Source organism: Octopus sinensis, linkage group LG7 (assembly GCF_006345805.1).
Source record: "Octopus sinensis linkage group LG7, ASM634580v1, whole genome shotgun sequence".
Classification (NCBI taxonomy): domain Eukaryota; kingdom Metazoa; phylum Mollusca; class Cephalopoda; order Octopoda; family Octopodidae; genus Octopus; species Octopus sinensis.
The window spans coordinates 93,126,385-93,146,384 of record NC_043003.1 but is presented as its reverse complement, the minus strand read 5'-3'; the positions used below and the strand labels follow the sequence as shown (position 1 = coordinate 93,146,384).

General features: G+C 36.5%; 1 protein-coding gene across 1 annotated transcript in view; it reads left to right on the top strand.

Moving 5' to 3' along the window:
* Positions 1–20,000, top strand: part of LOC115214124 (calpain-9) — an 88,285-nt gene that overhangs the window by 19,545 nt on the left and 48,740 nt on the right. Inside the window, exon 2 of the mRNA XM_029783185.2 lies at positions 12,324–12,402. Within this exon, the coding sequence (XP_029639045.1) occupies positions 12,324–12,402 (79 nt within the window). The remainder of the gene's footprint in view (positions 1–12,323; positions 12,403–20,000) is intronic.

The window sequence follows — 20,000 nt, the reverse complement described above, 5'->3', positions numbered from 1 at the left end:
TGCGCATTAAGTTTTAACGTTCTAGCTCACTTCCACTGTTTACAGCAGTACTTGGAAGGAAGGTGTGTAGCGTGTGATCGTTGCATTGGCCATGACAGAGGAAGTTGTCATGGCGATACCTGCTCAGGGACCCACGCAAAGTTGCAGAAAGTGTATGTAGAAGAGTGTATGAGCTGCACACAAGTGTACGAGTTCTTCAGACGTTTCCAAGATGGCCAATCGTTTGGAAAAATTTGATTCAGATTCTCTGCTCAACTCTCTCTGTCGTAGTCATTGCGACGGTCACACGCTACACACCTTCCTCCCAAGCACTGCTGTAAATAGCAGAAGTGAGGTAGAACGTTAAAACTTGGTGTGCATACACAGCAGAGTTCAAGGTCAATCCGCCAAGCGTCTTCACTCTGCGTGCTTTGGCTTCGTTACTATATCAACAGTCCTGATACTTATTGATCAGACTGGATACTTATTGATCAGCTATATATATATATATATATATATATATATATATATATATATATATATGGCTTGTGTATGTAATATATACATATATATGATGAAGTAGTTCTGTATTATTAGCTCTTTGATTCATGCTTAAATAATCCTTTTTGCCACAGGCAGACACAAGACCTGAAGTTTTGGGGGTTAGGGTATAGTCGATTACATCGAGCCCAGTGCTTGACGGGTACTTTTTTTATCGATCTCCGAAAGGATAAAAGGCATAGTAGGCCTCTGTGGAATTTGAGGTCAGAACATAAAGCCGGGTGAAATTACACTTAGCACTTTGTTCGGCTTGCTAACAATTCTGTCAGCTTGCCACCTTATTTATGCTTAAATAATACAATATACTAATAGTTCTGATGTTTTCATATAAATTCCACGTTTTATTACACATCAAAAATAAAGATTTGCAATCCAATGAATTGAATTCTAGTATTGACACACAGCTATACATTTTACGGGTTGAGTGCATAGTCAATTAATATAACCGCAGTACTTAATTCTATTAACACCTTGAGGGTGAAAGACGAACTTGACAATTGACAATTGAACTCCGAACGTAAAGTAAAACGACAAAATGTCTTGAGGTATCTTGTCTAACATTTTAACTATCGTACCGATTTACCGCCTATTATGCAACTCGGCATTATATTTATGCGTGGGTGTTGCTTAGGCACAGCTAGACTAATAACCTAATATAGAATTCAATATACACGTGCTTCAGAACGAAGCGTTAGCAGAGTATAGAGCAGAAACGAGAAAATAAGATGACGAAGGAATAAATGACATTCGTGTTGGCTTTCTCATTGGTTATGTTTTTCCTTTATATATGCATAAATGTAATTTTTTCCCAAATAAATTGCACTTCATACTTGAGCTTCTAATGAAGCTATAAAGTGTTACTCAAGCATTCAGCTATGAATCCACTGCATCTTTCAGTAGAAACAGCCGTGTAAGCTTATGAAGTTCATAAGATAATCGTTTGATTCCTTTGTCATCATATTTTATGTTATATATTTATTCCGAAAGGAATTGTAAAACTTAACTCAGTTTAAAAGAGGTCAATTTTCATTGTTATTCGAGTAACGATTTTAAACATCTACCAAAATAGATATTTTTTGCAGGTCACGTTGATATTAATATTTTCTGCAGGTCACGTCGCTTCAATAAATTTGATATATCTCAACAGAAAAATAGTTTTCAATATAACATTCCTCAACAAAAGATAGACGAGTATATAAAACAGCTTTCTGCAGTTAAGAGTAATGAAATTCTGAGCGAATATAAACTTAGATAAACTTAGATATGTTTCGACCAGAGATTGGTCCAGGCCATGTCTAACTTAATAGCACCACCTGATAGGATTATTCGAATCCTGTTTAAGTCAAGTTTTGTTCAAGTAGTGAGTTCTTGTTGGGTGAGTTGTATCCAATTATGGGTGGCTTATCTGGTATTCTTTGAAGGAATCTATCCAGACTCTGTTTGAAGTTGATGGGATCCTTTTCCTCTTTGATCTCCCTCGGGACAATGTTAAATAGGGCAGGGCCTGTTGAGGAAAAGAAATTATGTTGCAGTGTACATGTATGTTGTGATCTTGAATTTGGCAGGGGACGTCTGATTTCCACTGTAAAATTTTCAATTTTTTAAGAATAATGCTAAAAACATTCTTAAAGCTGAAACAGTTGTATTACACATAATTTAAATTCTTTAAAGTTAATAAAATATATTTATACGCAGCCAAATCAAGATATAGATTAAATCTTCAATAGACAAAATAGGAAACTAGCGGAATGTAACTGCATCCTCAGCAAAATCTTAAATATTTCTTATTGATAAGACTTCAAACAAAAATTCAGTATGTATGTTATCTCTAAAATCAAGGAAAACATATCCAGCTCTGTCAAAAGTAAATCATTATGTGTCGTCGGATGTTGTATCTACTAAACAAAATTAATGCCAAAGTTTTCAGGTTTTTGTTTGGAGGGAGGAAGGAAGGAAAGAAAGAGTGAGTACTGGAGAAGGTTGTTAATAGCTGTCTTCATCAACAATGAGATGTTGAAAGTGAGTACGATAATCGGTAGGGTCAGATGAGTTGTGCTTCGGAATGGAGCACTGCGATATTTTTCCAGATTGAGATTTATCTCTTTACAGAGGATACAGCAGCGGGGGTCGACTGAAGGGTTCGATGATGATAGCAGTTGGCTATGGTATGTAGTTTTTGAGGCAAATGGAAAGGACATTGCCAGAGCCAGTGGGTTTGTTTTGAAACGACCAGAAGTGCCTTCTTACTTGGCATATATTTGTACATAGTGGTGAAACTGTCTAATTGGAAAGCGATGGTTCTAGAAGGGATTTTCCTGGTGTGTGCAGTGAGGAGTTGGGTGCAAAGCAGACAGCATATATGAATGATGTCTTCGTGAAAGTACAGCATGCAGAACCATCATAATTGAGAAGCAGGTGAGGAGGAAGATTCTGCAAAGTTAGTAGAAATCACTTTGCCAGAGACAAAACAAAGGGAGACTAGAGTGTTTGCACGTTGTACGAAACCCGGAGACCTCCTTCGCATTTCTGGTGAGGGCTTTGCAGGAGTTGTGTTGTCATAGAGAACTAGAACTGTGCTATATGTTCGCTACATATGTTATTCAAATCAATAGTAAAATTATTTCTACAAAAAATATCGATCTTACTGTCCTTGACTGAGAACGATCATCATAGATTATGAAAGGTAACAATGACAGTGACACAATTGAAAAATCAATGATTCACGCTCTACTTTAATAGCTCGATTTAAAAATGAGATAGAACATGAACACGTGGGTTTTTTTTGTGGGTGGGGTTTTTTGTGGGTGGGGTTCTAATTAATGCCTAAATAAGATAGAAGCGAAACCGAGGCGATTCTGATGATATTGTCGTCGTTGGTGGTGTCGTCGATGGTGGTATATCAATACTGTTGTTAATGGGGATGGTCGTGGCTGTGGTGCGATGGCGTAGCGCAGAGCATGCGGGCTGCACGAGGTAGCCATTTTGTTGGGGAGGTGCAAATATATGCTGATGGTACTTTTAAGGAAGGACGTGGCTAAATAGGCTTACAGCACATGGCGACCAAGACCCACGCAACGCCACTGTAGTGATTATGGTAGTATTAGTGGCGGTGATGGTACCGTTGTTGTTGTTGGCGATGGTGGTGGTGGTAGCAGTGGTAACGACATGCATCGTCGTCGTTAACGGCCTTTGTTGTCGAGGAAGGAGGGTTGATGTAAATGGCTATTGTTGCTCTTAGTAGTGTGAAGAAGTGGAGGATAGATGCCTCCCCATCGGTTCCAGTAATGAACATTCAGTTGTTTAATCAACTGAGCAACCTGCCCACTGAATTAGCAAAAAAGTGGTTGAATATTCCACAGACTCGAGTTCACTTTAAAGTAATAGTGAGTCAGATTCAACATGGCACATTTGTGACAAAAGCTTGGGTTTTAAATTACAGATGCAATCCACACAGTTTCAGTCTTCTCGCAAAACTTGGGTCGGACAGAGGTTATGATAAAATATACTTAGCCAAGATGCTACGCAATGGGATCTAACCTGCAAACTTCTTAATCATTCGATCATGCTGTTTCCGATATATAGGCTGTTGATTGTTTACTGGTTTCTTGTTAGATGACTAACGTATGGTGGTGAAATGATGTGGTTTGTAATGATGGAATTTAGCCCTAAGTGATCTTTGACCGAGTCTGGTTAATCAACGACATTCCACCTGTACCCCGTCCCGATTTGTTAAAGGTACCTAAAACTTGCATTGTTGTCAATGCGTCTCATGTTAAGACGGTATGGTCTTAGAGGGACATTTTGTTATTTCTTGCAGGTCGAAAAACCTTGTTGAGGCTCCTTTCTTAGTGGTTAGTTGTAGAGCTAGTTGACAGGAGTCGGAAATGGCTGGAAATTGACGTAGTTTCAATGTAGGGCACTTTGAAAAATGGCTGGTGCGGGGTACGGAAGATTAATTGTAGTTAGGGCAGGTTGTTAGACAATTAAAGAAATACACGGGTTGACTTGGACTTCCCCTTTCTGGGATTGATTATTCAGTAATGGAGTCGATTTGATCGACTATACGCTTCTCCCAAAATGTAAAACATTATACGAACGTTAGAAATCAATAAAATACTGGTACTGCTTTTATCGATTTAATGTAAACACATTATGCCCTGGTTATTAAATATGCTCCGCTAATCACAAGCTTCCGTTCAACACCAGAAAAAGGCAGATTCGAATCGATCCTGGAGTCTTAGTCATATTGTCATTTAACTGTGCAAATGTGACATGGTATTTATCAAGCAGATAAAGAACTATGCAATCATAAAGTAAAGTTCACACTTTTTTATATTATTCCATAGTTTCTGTGATGTTATCCTAAACTTCGTGAAGTTGGACAAACTCGTATATAGGGAGAGAATTCCATCAAAACAATGCTTTCTATAATTGTCGATGGTTATGTGTAATGTATACCTTTATCTCACAACCTACCCATATTGTACTGCAAAGATGACAACAAATGCGTAGCCGTATTTCGTCAGCCGTTACATTCTGAGTTCAAATTCCGCCGAGGTCGACTTTGCCTTTCATCCTTTCGGGGTCGATAAATTAAGTACCAGTTACGCACTGGGGTCGAAATAATCGACTTAATACAAATGTCTGTCCTTGTTTGTCCCCTCTATGTTTAGCCTCTTGTGGGCAGTAAAGAAATAGGTATTTCGTCGGTCTTTATGTTATGAGTTCAAATTCTGCTGACATAGATTTTACCTTTTATCCTTTCAGGGTCGACGAAATAAGTACCAGTTGAGCACTGGGGTTGATGTAATCGATTAGGTCCCTCCCCCAAAATTTCAGGCCTTGTGCCTATTGTAGCAGAATCGTTAGCACGCCGGGCAAAACATTTAGCAGTATTTCGTCTGTCTTTACGTTCTGAGTTCAAATTCTGCCGAGGTTGACGTTGTCTTTCATCCTTTCGGGGTCGATAAAATAAGTACCAGTTATGTAGTGAGGTCGATATAATTTACTTCTCCCCGTCCCAAAATTTCAGGCCTTGTGCTTTTAGTAGGATGGATTATTATTTTTAAGGCGGTGGTTTGGCAGAATAGTGCATCGGAGAAAATACTAAGCGGCATTTTTTCCGTCTTTTTACATTCTGATATCAGATGCAACTGAGGTTAACTTTGCCTTTCATCCTTTCGAGGTCAATAAAATAAGTACCAGCCAAGTTCTAGAGTCGATGTAATCGACTAGTCCCTTTTCTAAAATTGTCGGCCTTGTACCAAAATTTGAAACAATTATCATGGTTGTTATTCTTAGAGTCGTGGGTTTGCAGAATCGTTAGAGCGTCGGACAAAATATCTTGTAGTATTTGTTCTGGCTTTGTAGTTTCTTAGTTTAAATTGTGTTATTGTCAACATTCTGTTTCCTCCTTTCCACTGACCTGTCAAATACCGAGATCCTTCAAAATTGCTGGTCTTGGAGTTAAATTAGGGATTGTTATTAAGATATAGAATTAGCAGTGTTAAATATCCCTCATATCAAGTCCTATCATCTTAAAATATCCTTAACTTAATTATGTTTGTGAATAAGGCGTCAAGCTGGCAGAATCGTTAGCAGCCCGGACAAAATGCTTACAAGTATTTTGTCCATCGTTGTGTTCTGAGTTCAAATTCCGCCGAGTCGAATTTGCTTTTCATCCTTTTGGGGGTCGATAAAAAAATGTGCCGTTTGAGCACTAGGGTCGATGTAATCGACTAGCCCTCTCCATCAAAACTTCGTTTTACAGTGTGAATGAAGTTCTCACGAGGACCAACTTTGACTTTCGTCCTTCTGGGAGAGATAATCTAAGCACCAGTTGTACGACTGTGTTGATTTAATTGACTATATAACTTTCCCAATATCTGGAACCTTTTGTCTATGCTTGCGTTTGAATGATCAATGCATTATGTTCAATCGGTCTAGACTCTCGTATTTGCTGTTGAGTAAGCTTAGTGAATACACAGAGCCTTTTCTAGAAAATATATAGATTTCGTGTGAGAGATGTCAACCATCTCGTCTAATCGGATATTTCTGATCTCGCTTTTATGTGGGGGTTTTTTTCTTGTCTTTTAATCAGTGATCATGCATGTATGTATGAGTGCATGCGTGTATGAGTGTATGTATGTCAAACTATCAAAATAACGAAGTATTGACATTTTGTGAAGAGCTATTAAACAGTTTTTTTTATAAACCATAATCGAAAGTATTGATCTTTTTACTTAGTTAAAAAAAAACATCAAATAAGAAGCGAATAAGAGTATCAAGTGTTCGTTTTCTTCACTCCCGACAGATTTTGTAACATAAGTATTTCAGCGAGTAATTGAGCCAATTTCACTAACTTACTTTGATCTTATTTGTTGTTTTTGTTCTTGTTGTTTTTTAACCCCAGACCAACCCTAAACGAACAGGCCTATAATCAAAGGCGTTCCGCTTGCATCCACTCTATCTTTTATATAGACATGATGTATTGATGAATGCATTACCCATTCATCAATACGATTTCTAGCAGTTCGAATGACCGATTAGAGATTCCCTGGTTGGTTCGAACTCTTATTACTGCATGGTATCAACAAACTATTGGGTTTCTTAATTTGGCTGTAAATTTATAATAATTTCATTATATTATCGTTATTAAATGAGTTAGTAGAAAGAGGAGAGCATCCGGATTAAATCTCATATTTTGCTTATTTCATCCAACCTCTTTCTCTGTCTGTCTGTCTCTCTCTTATATATATATATATATATATATATATATATATGTATATATATATATATAAGAGAGAGAGAGAGAAGCGTTTCGAGTTGGGTTCAAATCTGACCTCGATGGTCTTTGGTTTCCATTCGGCATGGATCGATAAAACTTTGGAGAATTCCCATAATTCATTATGTCATAGGACCAACAGCAAAAGACTTTTAAAGCAATTAATCTCATCGAAGCTCGCCATTTTACTAAATCATATTAACAGCATTTGAACCCGGTGTTGCAGTATAATGACACGCATACTACGTTTGATCTGATCAATCGACATTGAGTCTGAATTCAGAATTTAGAGATCACGAAAGAAGTAAGCAAAGTTAAAGGATTAAATCCGATATTCTAATCTTTACCTATATATGAATTGTTGGGCTTATGCAAGAAATCAATGTTGTTGTACTAGTAATATCGGTTGTGTTGGAGCAAATGTGTTATAGTTTACAGCATATTCACAAACGGTGCGCCTGGGGTTTTTAAATATATAATCCATATTGATGTTTGAGCGTCATGAAAAACGTGTTGAAACGTGTTCTTCGTTCATTTGTCATACACAAATGATGGTGGGTATCTGTCGTTCGATGACGAGGATTCAGCTCGTTCGGCCAACTGAATTACCTCCTCTTGATTTAACGTGTAAGTGATTGAATCAACATGATACACTGTGTGACAAAGCTGTACTTTTTAAAATACCAAAGCAATCTACCAGACGTTTCCCCATGGGGCCACGCAGTGGGATTGACACCGGGACTTCGAGCTTACACCTACATGCACAAGTGTAATTAATCCTTTCTTATTTTGGCACAAGGCCAGTTATTTTGAAAGGTGTTGAAGTCGATGACATCGACTCAATTGGTACTTTTTTATCGACCCCAAAAGGATAAAAGGCAAAGTCGACATCTGTGACATTTGAACTCAGAGCGTAAAGACGGACAAAATAACGCTAATGATTTCGTCCGGTGTGCTAATACAGCAGTCTGATTAATCTTTTCTATGATACGCATAAGGCTTGAAGTTTTGATGGAGAGGGCTAGTCGATTACATCGACCCTAGTGCTCAAACGGTACATTTTTTATCGACCCCCAAAAGGATGAAAAGCAAATTCGACCACGGCGGAATTTGAACTCAGACAAAATACTTCTAAGCATTTTGTCCGGGTTGCTAACGATTTATACACAAACGTAATTAAGTTAAGGATATTTTTAAGATGATAGGACTTGATATGAGGGAAATTTAACAGTTATTGCTAACAAGTCGAGCTACCACAAGGGCCCACTCGTTAATTCTCTTTTGAGTAATATATTAAGCTTATTCTAATCGAGTAAAATCCACTGCTGCAAAAAGAAATCCATTGCAATCTCGTGCCAAAAGAAATCTATTGCAAAACGGTGGGTTGACTGAATCGTTTGGATTGCAGACAAAATTTCTAGTTACGAATCTTTTCATTCCAAATTAAAATCTCAGTGATGTCAACTTTGCGTTTTATCCTTCCGGTGTTGATGAACATAGTTATATCAGTCCATTGGTTTGATTTTTATGATATACCTATTTCTTTACTACCCACAAGGGGTTAAACACAGAGAGGACAAACAAGGACAGATAAAGGGATTAAGTTGATTACATCGACCCCAGTGCGTAACTGGTACTTAATTTATCGACCCCGAAAGGATGAAAGGCAAAGTCGACCTCGGCGGAATTTGAACTCACAACGTAACGGCAGACGAAATACGGCTACGCATTTCGCCCGGTGTGCTAACGTTTCTGCCAGCTCGCCACCTTACATTTATATGATTTATATGATATACCATTCACATGAAGGATGCTTTGTAGGGATAATAGAAAACTGAGTGAAGGATTTGTACATCATCTCTATATGGTGAGCCGACTGACTGACCATTCAGTAATAGACAGTTACCAAACGACTTCTACGAAGACCTGCCGCCCCGTAATCAGGACGCGTGCTATTTTGAATGGATGCGCAATATAAAACCCCGTTGTCTTTACGTTGTACGAAGAAAGAAAAATAATAGTAATCCTGTTCGGGTTAACCGGAATATAAGTGTTGTATCATCAGCAACGATATCAAAAATAAATTTTTGTCTAGTACATATCTATCAGGCTGAGATGATGAATTTATATTATGTATTTTGTTTATAATAGTGAAAATGACAATGAAGATGAAGCCACCAGTCCGACTAATTTAAACAGTATCGGGGCTGGTTTAAACAGATGTGTTCAAATTGGTTCCCCACGCCAAGAGAGGGCCCCATGCACACCCTCGAACGGAGGACAATATAATGAATTTTTAGTATATAATTGTGGTTAATGGTGGAGCCTCAAGCCCTCAACGCGTTTTGGTTTGAATGGCGAACTACACAAAGCATAAAACATCAATCTTCAGTTTTGGTAGAGTAGAGGGTCCCATTGACAATGTCCTAATCGCACTTCCTAGCGCCGGCTCTAACAGTATACATAATACTTATCTAGTGCTGAACCTCTTTAACTAAATACTACAGAATTGGGAACTTGCGGTGGTCAGTTGAAACAGTAGTCAGAGCACTGGACAAATACCTTGTGGTTGTTGTTCTTTGTGCATGAGGTTCAAATCCTGTCGAAGTTAACTTTTGTCTTTCATCCTTCCAGGATTAATTTGGGCAGTTACATTGCTCAGATCCTCGCTCATAATGCTTTAAAGAGAGGTAAAAGGACAGATTACTGTGGCATCAATGAAACTAGCGGGTCTTTCTTACTCTGAAGTGAGATAGCGGAAAGATTAGGGAGCAAAAAAAATCAGTAAAAACGGAAGAGAATAGTGGTGGTCTGTCTGCATGAATAAACTTAACGTACAACATATAGTATAGAATATCGAGTGCTGATGTTCCTAACAAGGAAATTACTTGCATTTATCCGAATGACTTATCTAGTTACTTGAAAATGTTATACGATTAATCTACCCAACATAATTGTTTAGTCTTCAGCCCATATGTAATGAAAGGACATGAACAATTAGTGTTATTCTTTATTTGCTTACAAGGGCAACAATAACATTATTGTTAACAGGTCAAGGAATATATACTAGTATTTCAATATATGTATATGCGTGTGTATTTGATCCAAAGTTTTCTCTTATCTATGCTGAAACTAAACGTATATATATAAAAATAAGCCTATATATAGATTAAACACACACACATACATATAGCTTTATATATATATATATATATATATATATATACATACACACACACACATATAGATTTATATATATATATATATATATATGTGTGTGTGTGTGTGTTTAGTTTCAGCATAGATAAGAGAAAACTTTGGATCAAATATATATATATATACATATGTATGTGTATTATATCCAGAAATGTATACATTTACGTACATATACACATACATACAGTAGCCTACAATAGCTTTTCACCCAGGGTAATAAAATGACAGTAATTTAGCCTGTCATTAATTTCTCTCTTGTAAACTATTTCCTGAAGAAGAGTTCTATCCGAAACGTTAAATTGTCCACTCCCCATTGCACGTAGACTGTACTCTTTTAATCGGTTTCACATATTCTCGGACACACATACATGTAGGTAAACAAGCGAAAGGATGTTGCTCTCAACGCATACATTTAAAGTTGTCCGTATTTAATAAAAAGTAGACTCCGCTCAGTATTACTTCATCTTAAAATGCATATAAACATCTGCGCCTACGAAACCTCAAGTAACATGGAGCTGAGACAACTTGTGTGTGTGTGTGTGTGTGTGTGTGAGTGTGAGAGAGAGAGAGAGGAGAGAGAGAGAGAGAGAGAGAGAGAGAGAATACTAGTTTCTATACATTTTCGTGTGTATATGTATGCATATGTGGAGGCGCAATGGCCCAATGATTAGGGCAGCGGAACTCGCGGTCGTAGGATCGCGGTTTCGATTCCCAGACCGGGCGTTGTGAGTGTTTATTGAGCGAAAACACCTAATACTCCACGAGGCTCCGGCAGGGGGTGGTGGTGATCCCTGCTGTACTCTTACGCCACAACTTTCTCTCACTCTTTCTTCTGTTGGCCTGCTCGCTTAGCCAGTGACATGGCGTCATTTGAAGGCTAAAACAATGCGAAGCGCATTGTGACCAGCGTTGTGTAGCAACATCTGATAGCCTGGTCGGTCACGGTGATCACGGTGATATGTATGCATATGTGAAATATATAAACATATACTATTTTAATTCTTTCAAATTGTCAGTACTTGGTATGCATTTTATATAAAGTTACAACGGAAGCTATGTTAAGAAATATATGTATTAGGCTACAAGGGGATGCAGAGCTTAGACAGGCCGAATCTTCTTTACGTACAGAACACATTACACTTAAATTGTGTATTTGTATAGACAGATACAATACTTAACTACAGGATTCAATCGCGACGTTTGGTGTAATAATGGCTTTACTAATCCCACCACTAGATGAGTTTGGGTTAGCAATCGAAACATAACCTCTTCTCATCTAAACTGATATTTGTTTCAATATTCATATTTCTACTTCCTAATGTATTTATCAAATGAGTATTTTGCATGCACATTATTGTACATTACATCACTTTGATCCCTCTTTAAACCATTGAACACTCTATACCTATTATATAAAGATATATTGGATGATATATTGATATGTGTGTGTAGTATAGGCATAGTCAATGTTTTAGCTAGAGCCATAATAGTTAAAAGTTCTCCAACACGAATGATAAGCATTCCCAGTTTGCACACACACACACACACACATACGTACGTCTTGTAGACTTAGTTATATATCAACCTAGTTATAATTGTGAGTTCAATAACAGATATGATATTTCAATAACAGCTATGACATTTCAATAACAGATATGATATTTCAATAACAGCTATGATATTTCAATAACAGATATAATATTCATATGATATTTTGAACTTTAGAAATTACTCATTTATTGGGATCGTATTTATTGTGAACATTTTTTTTCTTTCAAATTAGGACATTGTAAAAAAAGGACAACGACCTGTATTTGTTGAAAAAGGAATTAATTACAAGGATTTGGACCAAGGTGATATCGGTGAGTTTATGATTTTATATAGCTTTTTGAAGAATACATCGTAGAGGCCAAAGTGAATTTCCATAGAACTGTAATAACGACCTATTTCGATACCTGTTGTAACTTTCTCTCCCCGCCCCTTTCGCTTATATATTCCTCCCTAGAAAAGTTTAAATGTCAAAATTCCTGTTTCCTCTTGCTAAGTCAATATAACCGTTAAACCTATATTGATGTATACTCCTGATCGCATATGTCAGGAAATGTCAGGTAATTATCCCAAATTAAATTAAATAAACAATTAATAATCTCCGTGTTTATGAAGTCCGTAACGCGTTAAGTTTTAAGGCCTCAGCCGAAAATCTTGTTAGATTGCGCAATCTTATTTCTCATCATTTTATTGTTACGAGAAAAGATAAAGGCTGCCCTAAAAGCACATATCAACGATTAACATTCAGAACATCTTTATATTCTAACAGCCTGTAGAGATAATAAGTCACCCTGGTTTGTCTTATTACCATCTGCATCTGATTTTATATTTAACTAGCAGTATCGCCCGGCGTTGCTCGGGTTTGTAAGGGAAATAACTATATAAGCATTTTTAGAGAGTTATAGCCAAAAAATGCATTAAAAATGGAAAAAAATTATGGTAAATTTTTTTTTAAATCATTGACTGATCGTAGACATTTTCTGTTTTGGTGTCTTCAAGCCATGAAGTCGTTGTTCTAAAAGAACGCTGGTCTCCTTGACAACGCATTACGACGTTGATTTCCTTAAACTCCCTTCCCCACAGCTTCACGAGGGAGGGAAGAAGGGGGAGAAGCAAACAGGTGCAGGTGTGACCATGGACGCCAACTTCGCCGCCATCGACACACGAAAAATTATGCATTAAAATGGAATAAAAAATGATGTTAATTTATTTTTAAAATCGTAGACTCATCGTTGACGCGCGCTAATAGCCAGACGGGCTCGATATTAATCACGACTATAAGATACCCGAATTTGGTTAAACTGCACCGCAAAATGTGGGAGGAGTTAGGAATCTAAATCGAAGGGGACAGACACTCACACAACTAGAGTTTTATATATAGAGATTACAAATTAACTGTATTTCAAGAAGCTTCACCAACAAATACGTTTAAGCGTGTGTTCTCTTTATTGATGTAAAATATTCTTAAGTTAAATTAGTATAGGTCTACTAAGCAAACTTCTTCCGTGATATAACGTTCTTTTTCGTTCTTATCGTATTGAAGGACTTCCATACATTTACTTCATTAAAGATATTCAACTTTGCAATAGTGATATTTCTATCCAAGGTATTAATTAAAAATATCCATCCTGCATGATTAGTTGCTCAAATTTTACTGAAACTAACCTCTCATACCGGCAAGCCAATCAAAAATTCCACATAGTCAGCGGCATCTCTTGAGTACATGTTGATACCTAAGTGCGTTAACTTACGATCTTATTCCCCGTATTATGGAAACGCTTCTCGTACAGAATCCTTATTTTCCAGAATTCAGACAGAATCCTTATTCTTTTGCTTGTTTCAGTCAGTTTCTGTATTAATATTTATTTGTGGACCGTAATTCTTGTATATCACCTAATGTAATGAAAATAGCAGTAATATAAATAGCCAGGAACATTTTAATTAAACATTTAAATTATTATATCCTACAAACAACCTGAATCTATCTCCATAGTTTCATGAGGCTACAGTGAAAATTCTCTAAGAATGTAATAAAATTAAAGTCTTTTAAGAACTACATCAAAATAACGCTATTAGAATTAAACTTTATTTGCTACATGAGACACATTTATGGATTAAATTTGCGTTTTATATGATTTTGATATGGTTTTTTTATGTACCCCTCCTAGTGTAACCCTCCTTTTATACTGTAGTCCAATGCGGTCTACACCCACACACACCCTATGACACCAGTCTTTTGTTGGCCGAGATCTCTTCTATTAAAAAGGCTAACACATTTTTAAAATCCTGAAATTTTAGGTCAACTTAACCTCTGATTCGTACAAGATGTTTAGTATATTGAAAACGTCCAGTCGTTATCCTTTATTTCATAGGTGAATCAACTTGAATCAACCAATAACAATTAGAACAAATTCTCATTGCAATGAAAACCTGTTATGACAACATGTATTGAAATCTGGTCTTGTCCAATAGTCAGTAGTGTTAATTAATGCAATGGGGTCATACGAACGTTTTCAATTTGGCAAGTTCTTTTCTTTTTGGAAGCGGATTTTTTTCTATTTCTAGAGTTAATTCAAACTTTTGTGTACCAGTCATACTTTCTTGTGATAGTGATAACGGTTATTATGAGCTGTTGTTTTCAGGGGTTCGAAGATCAAAAATAGAGGCCCGTGGTTTTCTGTCGTGAGAAGGGTACCCCAACTTCTTTTCAGAAGAAAATTCGTTTTGTCTCGCAAATTTTCTTTCCAAAGCTCTCGCTGTCTATGGCCCACATCAGCTCTTAGTAAGGAGAGCTTTGGGTACAAAAGTTGTCGATCGAACGATGAGATCTTTTGTGCTGTGGTATAGCTGCGGTTTGTATCGTTACCAAGCCCCAGGTCAACTCTGATTCAGCAAGCTTATCTTCTAATGCATTCTAGTCATGGCCACCCCATCTTTTTCCTATCAACAGTAAATCTACATTATCTAATGCGCACGTTCTTTAAGAGACTAAGGTGCGATTTGACTGCTATTTTTAGAAAGTTGATCGACCAGTACTATAATGCATTGATTAGTCGTATGTGTTAGTGTTCTAGTGTGATCACGTGTTTAGTTGCATCTGGTGATGTGATGCAATGTGGCATCATCATTGTTCGACCGTGATCAAGACAATGGAATTTACTATGTTACGCCAGACTTCACGGTCCATCATAGCATTACGGAGGTCCTGTTGCTGGATGCCTGTATCCCTGGAGATTACATCAGGGTAGGAGAGTGTGCGCCCTCTGGTATTGCGAGTAGATGGCTTCCAGAGGAGAAGAGTAGAAATTGCCTCGTTTTCAGCTCTACAACAATGTCCAGCAAACTGGACTCTCCTACCTTTCACAAGAGATGACACAGGTGGTAGTTTCCCATATATTTGCATTTTGGTTGGATGACGCTTCCACGAGAGATTTTGAGCTCTCATAAGGAGGCGAGTGTAGGTTCCATCCAACCGCCTCTCAAGCTTCTTTGATAACGTCCAGGTTTCTGAGCCATATAGTAGAATTGGTTCGACTGTGGCTTTGAAGATTTCAAGTTTGAAGTCTCTACTTAGTTTTGATGACCAGATCTGCAATGTGGCAGTGATGTGTGATGTAGTGAGAACCCAGAACTAAATTACTATAGCAAGAATCGTTGCAAGGAGAGATTTGAAATGATGTTAGTAAAAGACAAAGGGCAATTATACTGAAAAAAAGTTTGATAAGCTTTCTTATGGACAACCGTGTATTAATCAGCCCGAGTGAAATGAAGGCTTTAACTAATTCGAGTGGGATTGTTTGTCAACTCAACAACTGTTGTCCTTTGCCAACAGGAGATAAAGTCGGGTAATTGTTGTACTAATGACAACTATTGAAACGTCCACGACTGTTCTCTCATATCTAGACCGTAAGCGTGTCCGTTTCTTTAATGTCGATTTTGAAGAATTCTTGAATCTTGAGATTACCTCTTCTTCTCAAGTGAAGCTAGTCTTAATTGCCATTTGGTAACAACGATACATCTTCTAGAGACGGAGATAATTTTAATAAATATTTAAATTTATATTGTAAGATTATCATAAGAGAGATATTTGATATGTCTGTATTTGTCTACATTAGTGAAGGCGCATGGCTCAGTGGTTAGAGAGTCGGGTTCACAATCATGAGGTAGTGAGTTCGATTCCCGGACCGGGCTGTGTTTTGTTGTGTTCTTGAGCAAGACAATTTATCTCACGTTGCTCCAATTCATTCAGCTGTATTTCGCTTGGACAACATCGGTGGCATGGAGAGGGGAAGTTGGTATGCATGAGTGGCTGCTCGTCTTCCATGAACAACCTTGACCGGACCTGTGATTCGGAAAGTAACTTTCTAGGTGTAATCCCATGGTCTTTCATGACCGAAGTGGGGTTTTATCCTCTTGTCTATATTAAAAAGAAACGTTTGATTCGCTGAGTATACACTATTTATTGTCTATCTTCGGGACGTTTTTAAAAATTCCTCCTTATCATAAAGTACTATAATAAATATAGTTGTATTTTGGAAAAGCCAGAGTAATTGTTTTACACTTCTTTATTTCATTATGAGTACATCTTGGGGATATCTTGCTCAAGATAGCTCAATGTGGCGAAGTACTGTATTCTCTAGACTACAGCGCTCAATAAATGATCGGAAAAAGAGAAACTAAAGATAGGAAGGTTGCACGGAAAACGAGAGACTCACCAGGTCTTGCCCCAACTGTAACTGTGGATTTTATGCCAATGGCCTAATAAGCCGCTTCAGAATCCACAAACAGTAAAGCTGCTAATCTGATCATTTTCAGATATACGAAGGATGAACGTCAATATCAAAGGAATCTGCTTAATGATTTCTGCCATATCTGACAGAGGAATCGAAAAATGAATAAAAAATAATATATAATAGCTTATTGTATACAGTGCTCAGGTACAAAACAACGCTTCAGAAAAGGGTACGAATGTAACAAAATACAGCAATAAATCATGTCATGATAGGAATGCAATGACAGGAAAATATGAAAATAGAAAAATGCATAGAATACACAAGAAAATAAAAGAAAACGAAAGTGAACGAAGTCATAAAAACTGACGCTGCATCGATTGGAAAGTGTAGTGTTAGCTAATTTCAATAAATATGCGATTTTTAGCTAACATCCGACACCAGTAGTTCATTCAATTCTTTGACAATTTTGAGTATGAGTGCTGCGCTGTTTTTGAGTTTATGAATGTGTCCAAATGTGATAGAATATTGCATTCAAAAAGGTAGTTAAAATTGTTGTTGGAAAGATGATAGATATTCTTGTGGGTTTTTACCAAGTGAGATGCTGAACGTCGAAGCTTGAATTTGTCGATGCCCAAGAGAGGCAAGACGTTCAAAATATGTTAGAATTAATATTATGGCTTACCTTTGCAGATGATTGTTTTAATTAACTTGATAAAGTAGTAAACCCTTAGCCTAATTGTGAACATTTGATTGATTAATAAAGTTTCAACGCCCACGCGTCAAATTTATTTGGCAGCATTCAGGCGAGATGATAGAGTAACGGTTACATATCACAAGGTACTTAATTCCAGGCTTTGCCGTTGTATCTAGTTCAAGAATACAGTATTCTTGGTTCTTGTTATGGTTTAGCTCCAAATTAGTCCTGATGAGCAGACCTATGTTCAAAGACAGGCAGCTGTGACCATTCCATCTTTTTAAGAATTTGTCGGGCTACATTATTATTGATTGTAAATTCAAAGTAAAAGAACCAAAGCAATTAAATTCACTTTAAGTTTAATTTTTTTTTTATGAGGCGTCGAAATTTACGTCACATAATTCACACAAAAAAATTATTATTTAAAATGAATTTAACAGCTCTTTGCGTTATCAAATGATTCTTCGCGATAGTTTTTCTTACAACTTGTCAAGTTTTTATTTCATTTTATATACACGGTTTCATCAGTCGGTAATATGTGTGACAGATGGTTTAAATTGTGTCTAGTAAATTTCTTTTTTCAAACAAGAAAACCGTGTGCAGGCATACATTACTGAATGTATGAAAGCAGTGAAAGTTAAAAGAAGTGTAATGCTCAGTAGATTACACGAATACGATGTGATTTGTCAAAATATGTTTGAAAAAGCTTTGAAAAGTAATCTGAAATGTTTCTATATATTTTGTATCCATTCTTTGTACTGTTGTCCATTACCTAACAAGAATTATCTTCTCGTAAAAATATAAAGACAGCCACAAGATCACCTGTCGAGAATTGCTTTCTTGTCAAAAAATATAGTGACAAAATAAAAAGCAGCATTACACATAAGGTCATCTTACAAGTGTATATTTTATCTCCACTATACAAAATATGCACTGTGGATATAAGCAACAGGTTTTTCTTTGGGTGTCCAAAAAAAAAACAGATCAAAATGATTAATTTTAGCATTTATTATTGCTTCATCAACTATCAGTTACTGACTTTTCTGACCACTGGGAAAATAACAGCTAATCGCTAATTATAATATACACAAACTGAAACAGAACTGAAATGGCTTACTTCATGTGCATAATCTGTGCAAGCGTTGGTATCTACAATTTACAGAACTCTATATAATTATAATTGGAAAGCAAGACTAAAATGTGTTTACTGAAAACAAGGTTGCAAGATGCAACGAAAATTTTAGGAAAACTAACAGTATCGCCCGGCGTTGCTCGGGTTTGTCTCGAGCCTTTAGAATTGGAATTTTTGAAAAGTAAAAATTTTGCATTATGTAGCTTGTTATTCTCTTTAAGTGAACATTTTTCTAGTTGAAATATACCAAAAAATGGCGACACAGCAGTCAAAAAATCGTAAAAAATAGGGATTTTCATAGAAAAAAAAGCACCTTTTTGATGTAAATAATTTTTGGTCTTAACATGGTCCGATTTGAATGTTTTCTTCAACGGAATAAAGAGCAAACCTTCTTCTATCATACTTTCAATTTTGGTCAACTTGTGTGCCGCAGGGTCTCGGAGGAGATAGTGTTAGTTGAAGGCTATCAAACCTGCTATACACAGACAACTTCAGCTTTGTATATAGAGAGATAAAAATAAGGAATAAGTAGAAATTTTACCGGTGAGTGTGTTAAATCATGAGGCACAAAAAGAAAATGACTCTCCCCAGACACAACAGAATACACTTCTAAGTTTACCTTACATTTTTAATTATCCTCTCATCGCATAATTATTTAATTTACGCTGCTAATGCCTAGTCTAATATGCAAATACACAGGTCACTTTGCTTTTAACGGAATTTATGAGTATTATAAATAGTTATAAGATACAATTTTCTCTGTGGCCAGGAGTAGTAACGAATGCTGAAATAAATTACGTTAATCCTCCTTTTTCACCACTGACGTAGTTTATCTGCGGTGTTTACATTAGCAGCCGGGATAAAATGTATGTTTACAAAAGGCACAAGCTCCTAAGTCTCTTTCACTTACATGTCCAGCTACAAAATTATTTTTAAAAATGCCATCATTTCCTCTTTATAATTTAATCTTCGGTGAATAAGTTTCTGTGCTACATACCTGATATTGTATATTAATTACTGTTATATTTAAAAGAAAATCGTTGTGTGTGTATGTGTGTGTTTTCTTATATCTCAATGTAGATCTTGGAAGAATACAAATATTTAAGGTTAAGAAATATATAGAGAAAGAATTTTATTTGAGTTCCTACAATAAGTTAACACAAAAGCTTAGACTCAAACATATGCATTGGTGGTTATCAGAGTATAAAGAGAAATATATAAACAATAACCGGCTATGCACAGAAAAGTAGGGCATCTAGAATTAGACAATAAGAAAAAGATAATGTTCTTAGCCTAATCTCTTTTCTAAAACGTTATTGTTTAAAGGAAATATTAAGAAGTACAGAATATCAT